We start from the raw sequence: 5921 nt of genomic DNA, 5'->3' as shown, positions 1-5921 counted from the left end.
ATTTTAAACCCTTTCCACATTCTTGCAATATTCTAAACAATGTTTCTAAACTCTACATGCTCTAAAAGAGCACAGCATGTCATGATTTCAGCTCCCTGCCGCAGCTGCACTCTGCGCTCTTGGCCACGCCCACTTCTCCACTGCAGAATGGAGATGGACAGAGGAGGAAGGAGGAGGAGCTGCAGGAAGAAGTTTCTCCTGCAGTGTGGACTGCAAAAAGGTGCAACAGGTGCTGAATAATTTAAAATAATGAATTTTAAATAAAAAATCTATACTGATGGTGCGGCTCATCCATCAATCAGCTGTGTGAAAAACCGCGATAGAGCAAGTCTGTGAAAAACGAACCATGAAATAGCGAGGGACTACTGTACATTGTATGACATAAAAAAACAGCAAAACATGTCTACGTAAACAACAATGGGGTTTTGGCAAAACAAGTGAGGAAACCCAGCCCTTTTTGGAGCTCTGCTGCTCAGATATACTGTAGAAACATGGAAAGTTGAACTTTACATAACTGAATGGGGGTTGTGATTTTACACAATTACAATTTGATTATTATTTAGGCATTTTAAAACTAAAATTTCCATTTGAGTGTGATGATGAAACACACTAATGCTTTGTTGAGTTGTGTAAACTTTCCAAAAATTTGGAACACGAAGCAAATACTCTTTACTCTCACAAAGTGTACAGTTCATACACAGTCTACAGCAAAACAAATCCTCTTTCACCCAGTGTGTCTCCAGGACTCACAGTTTTCTCAGATTACCCCTGAATGTAGCCTGTGAACACTTAAAAGTCTGACCATTATATCTGATCTGAGAATCTGTTCTGCAGCGCCAGAGGAGAAGCGTCTTTTTTCACTTGCCATGTCTTCCACATAAAACAACACCCACATAAAAATGTACATGTACGATGACATGGTGCTTCTGCTGCTTAAAGTTCAGGAAAGTTTTTACTATGACATCATTTTTGCACAGGGACTGCTTGCTTAAAGCATACTTCTGAGTTTGTTTCTGTCTGTCACGTTAAAGGTGCTGCCAGGATGTGGTAGACACAGGTGAGCTTTTACTATGGTGACCCTAATGAGTCAATAGAAGATTTAATGTTTGCTCTTCTTATACAGCTTATACAGAAGAAAAGTTTAGATGTTGTAAGTTTAGTTTATTCGAAAAGTAAGTCTCAAATTGCTATTTTATTTTATAGAAAAAAGTTGGTTTGTTAGAACTTCAGGCAGTAACTATACTAAGAGTCCTTCTCAGCTACTTCTGACATTTCCAGCTCTTTTCTTTTCCACGATCAAGTTCTATGTTTTACCTCAACTCTAGGATGCCTGTTGTGTTCATGGAGGGGTAGACCCGGCGTACAAAGTTGAGGTCTCCGACATACAGGCTTCCATCGATGCCCATCGCCAAGGCAACAGGTGCCAGCAGCTTGTTTCCGTCTGCAAGGCCGTTACAGCTCGGGCATGAGATGCTGCGCCTGCGGCCGTTTCCCATGACGCTAGTGATCACTGGAGGCTGCTCCGTCACAAAGATGTTCTCGCCGCTGCCTTTGTGCAGGATGCCTGAAAGACCAAACACAAGTCCTTACTCTAGAGGAGCTTTGGGAACATTTTTGACTCACACACACTGGTCGACACATAAATCCTGGATCACTTTATGGAAAAGATGCCCCTCACCCCCCTCCACCCTCTGCCTCAGTTCTACTAGTTGATGCTGATTAGCTGATGCACAGTTTTAGTTAAAGGCGTTAAACTAGGTGAGACAACTGTTCCTGGAAAAAAAAATCCTTGCTGATAGGTAAAGCAAGTGTCTGACAACCTAATGTGAACCACAGGAAGCTCCGTGTGGTCTAAACGCCCTCCCTGCACTACCCCCCTGACAATAGCACATTCAGTGAGATACACAGTGCTGAAAACCTGCAACACACCAGGAACTGGCTAAATATAAACTGGAGAGAAAAACTGAGAAAAACTGTCTGCAAAAGTTTGTGCTCATTTGTGGGTAAAATTAAAAAAATTAATCCAGGTGTGTACATTAAACGTACCGCTGCGCGTGTTGAGGATGTGGTGCTTGTCGAGTGACCAACCACCCAAACTGGAGGGGTCCAGTTCATAGCCCTGAAGAAAGGCTGTCCTCTTCTCCCAGAGGATCAGACTTGCACACGACTCATATTCATATCCCACCGACACTTCATGTGGAAAAAGACAGAGGCAACACAAAAAAAGACAAAAATTAGCGCTACATATTATTAAGAAATAAAAAAAACATGAAAGAAACATGAAGCAATATGGTAAATTTCAATAGATCTAACTCCTCCAAGTTCATTTTAGCATTAAAATGTGTGATACACAAAAAAGCTAGTTAGCGCCTGTACCCCGACCTGCACTCACACCTAGCTAACACTTTGTCATGCTGCTAAATCGATCAAAAACCTTGTTAATTGGAAAGATTGCCCCTGTAGGCTTTAAAACCTGGAGGCCAAGCTGGCTGCTGCGGTAAAAACGTCTGCTGATGGAAACATTACGTCCAAATCAGGCACATGTGCTGGCAGAGCCTCGACTCATTTGAATACAAGCTGTGCAAAAAAAAAAACTGAGCTTGCGATCAGGTAAATAAACTCAGACGGCTTATAGAAGACGTGCACGTTGTGTACATTTGTGGGTTCTTGGGTTAAGCGGAAATGTGCGCTAACACATCAACTCTCGCTTGATTCACAGCAAGAGTGCAACTTCCAGCACATTTTCCAGGTTCTCCACCAGCATCAGTCATATAATACAACACTATTTGTACAGATAGACAAAAATGGGAAGTGGTAAAACAATGGCGATTACTCTGGGGAACTCTTGGGATCTTTGAGTGAATGCAATTTCCCAAACAGTGTGTCCCTCGTGACTTCAGTCCTCGCTGAAACTCCAGATGACCACTGAGTCTGAGGTTTGACAGCAGTGTTTGGCTGACAGCATCTGTGAGTGACTGTGACAGCAGAATGTAATAGCACCGAGGCTCCCTTGGACTCCTGCTTGCTGCTCCAGTAGTTAACAGCTAACTCACCCTGATGGCTAATAACCCTTCACCACAGTTACGGCTGGCTGACTGAACTAAATGCAGCTTCGATGTAAAAGAAGATTAAAAAAAAAGTGCCTTACTGTGGCCATACCGCTGTACTCTAAGCCATTTTTCTGGTGTATTATCTCTCCTTCAGTCTTCCTAATTAGCTTCCCTCCCTCTGTCTTAGCCGGTGCCCCCTTCATGTAACGTTGTTTAATGTATTCAGCAAGTGTCAGGGAAGAAAACTGTCTGAACGCCGTTTCTTCCACTCACCAACAGCTTCCGAGAGACCGTAGACCCTCTGCCCGTATGCATCTGTCTTATCCCAGATGTAGGTATAGGCCAAGTTTGGTGAGGCGTGAAACCACTTCTGGAAGAGGTGGCCCTCCACCGCCACCATCAGGTGGACCTTCAGCAGGCCCATGGGCACAACAGCTGGAGTCATGGTCACCTTGAGAAGGGAGCGGTAACCCTGGGTCCGCGAGCTTAGGTAGCACAGCTTTAGACTTGTGCCGGGCACCTCGATCTGCTCATGCAGCACCTGGAAGACAAAGAGAGAAGAAGAGAGGGATTAGGGGGATTAGAGAGAGTGGGAGTAAAAGGGGTCGTGCTTCCAGTGATGGCTGAAGGACAAGGAAAAAAACAAGGGATAAAATAAAGAAATTGGAAAGAGGAAAGGTATGAGAGGGAGCTATGGAAGCGGAGGGCAGGGGGAGAGGGGCTATAAAAGACAGGCGTACAGGAAAGAGAGGCAAGAGAGCAAAGGTACCGGAAGGAGGAGGATTAGCCAGCTGCCAGAGGTCAGCGGTACCGCACCTGTGTCTCCGGTATGATGGGTTTCTCCCCTGGCTTGGAGCTGAAGAAGGAGGAGAGAGGGGATGCAATCACAAGAGGGTCAGGCCTGACGAAGCCACTCAGGTCACAGCCTGGGATCGTGTTTTCTTCTGTCTTAAGCACCAGAGTGTCCATAGCATAAAACTGGCTCCAGGGCAGCCACACGGTGTGCTCCTGGCTCAGGAAGGGGGCACGCTCGAACCGCAGAGTCAGTGATGCGCCACCATTAGCTATCAGGTCAAACCTGGAGAGGTTTGTGAAAACAGGATGGGAATGAGGTACAGATGGGTGTTCTGGTGGATGAATAGTCATTTGGACTTAAACTGTCAGTTTCCTCTTCTTCCTGTATTATTTATACTGCACTGCTTTAGGAGTGAATTAACAAATCACCTGCAACAAATGTTTCAGTATTGTGTTTAATGCAACTAAAAGAACAAGCAAGAAAAGGGATATACATTAGTATAGTCTGAAATATTAATATTTGATGTTAGAACACATTGTTTCAGAACAGAGGAAGCTTTAATACAGTAAACAGCTGTGGGTTAATGATTAGAAAAGCAAAACAGGTCGCACACATACAGTTTACGAGAATCGGCCAGAGCTTTGGAAGTGTCTGGAGCCGCTCTGGCCGAGAGAACCTAACAGCTGGAAGAAAGCAGCATCCAGTGAGACAAAACAAGGCCAGACAGAGACATCAGAGAGTGTGCATTCAAGTCACAAGTCCGTGAAACTAATAACAGCCTCTGAAACACAAGGTCTGCAAAGTGTTACCAGAAACTCAAAATGTATCTGAAAGAAAAAGCTGCAAGGAGAAAAGAGAAAAGGGGTGGTGGTGGGGGCAGACACAAGGGGGCACGAAGGACAGGGCCATCAAATCAGACCTCAAGTCCTGAGAGACTGATGATCCTGCTGAAGGAGCACAGAGACACGCAAGATGAGTGGACTAAATGAGTTTGAAAAGTGGCTTTTAAAAGAAGAAAAATAAAACAATTTAAAACGTTGAAACATCTCTGATGGCTCCATTTCTTGGGTTGACTACACCTAAAGGTCCTTATGTGTATAATTAAACAATGGCAGAAAAATGCAATGTAATTTTTTAAAAAAAGAAAGCTTTTAGTTTATAATATTAATGTATAAACACTTAAATCTACAGCATTCACTGTAACTTCAATTTCTCAACAGTCTAAAAACATTACTAAAAACATTAACGTTACTAGAACCACCTTCTTCCACCTGCGTAATATCACAAAAATTCGACACAACTTATCTAAAAATGATGAAGGAAAACTGGTTCATGCATTTGTCATGTCTAGACTGGACTGTTGTAATGGTTTGTTATTTGAGTGTCCAAATACTTCTTTAAAAAGTCTTCAATTAATCCAAAATGCTGCCGCCAGAGTTTTAACTGAGTTGGTAGGAGAGATCATCTCTCCAGTTTTAGCTTCTCTCAAGTAGCTCCCTGTCAAATCCAGAATTTAATTCAAAATCTTACTTCTAACCTACAAAGCTCTCAACAACCTAGCTCCATCTTATATTACAGATCGTATTGTTCCATATTTTCCTAACAGAGCAATTTGCTCTCAGACTGCAGATTTACTTGCGGTTCCTAGAGTTTCCAAAAGTAGAACGAGAGGAAGATCTTTCAGTTCTCAGGCTCCTCTCTTGTGGAACCAACTTCCAGTTTCTGTCCGTAAGGCTGACACATTGTCCAGTTTTAAGACTGGGATTAAGACTTTCCTTATTGATAAATCCTATAGTTAGGGTTGGCTTGTTATGCTGCCCTAGACTTAGACTACTGGACTAAAAATTGACCTAATTTCCTTAAATGAATTGTTAAAATTGAATAGTTTTCATTTGATACTATTTCCATCTTAATATGTGATTCTCAATCTGCCATTGTGTATCTGTTCCTCTCAAACCCAACTGGTCGAAGCAGATGACCTCTTGTTCTGAGCCTGGTTCTGAGAAAGGTTTCTTCCTCATGAGGGAGTTTTTCCTTTCCACTGTCGCCTTCATGCTTGCTCAATATGAGAGTTC

At 43.1% G+C, this 5921-nt stretch overlaps 1 protein-coding gene across 1 annotated transcript in view; it reads right to left on the bottom strand.

Annotated features, from left to right (window-relative positions):
• tenm2a (teneurin transmembrane protein 2a) overlaps nt 1-5921 on the bottom strand; it is a 272924-nt gene that overhangs the window by 16957 nt on the left and 250046 nt on the right. Inside the window, exons 19-22 of the mRNA XM_037675395.1 lie at nt 3867-4128; nt 3324-3591; nt 2047-2190; nt 1315-1564 (exon numbers count right to left, since the gene is read on the bottom strand). Coding sequence (XP_037531323.1) covers nt 1315-1564; nt 2047-2190; nt 3324-3591; nt 3867-4128 — 924 coding nt within the window. The remainder of the gene's footprint in view (nt 1-1314; nt 1565-2046; nt 2191-3323; nt 3592-3866; nt 4129-5921) is intronic.

Source organism: Nematolebias whitei, chromosome 4 (assembly GCF_014905685.2).
Source record: "Nematolebias whitei isolate Nwh7 chromosome 4, NemWhi1, whole genome shotgun sequence".
Taxonomy (NCBI): Eukaryota; Metazoa; Chordata; class Actinopteri; order Cyprinodontiformes; family Rivulidae; genus Nematolebias; species Nematolebias whitei.
Note: the sequence above shows the minus strand (reverse complement) of the source record. Positions and strands in the feature narration are given on the sequence as shown.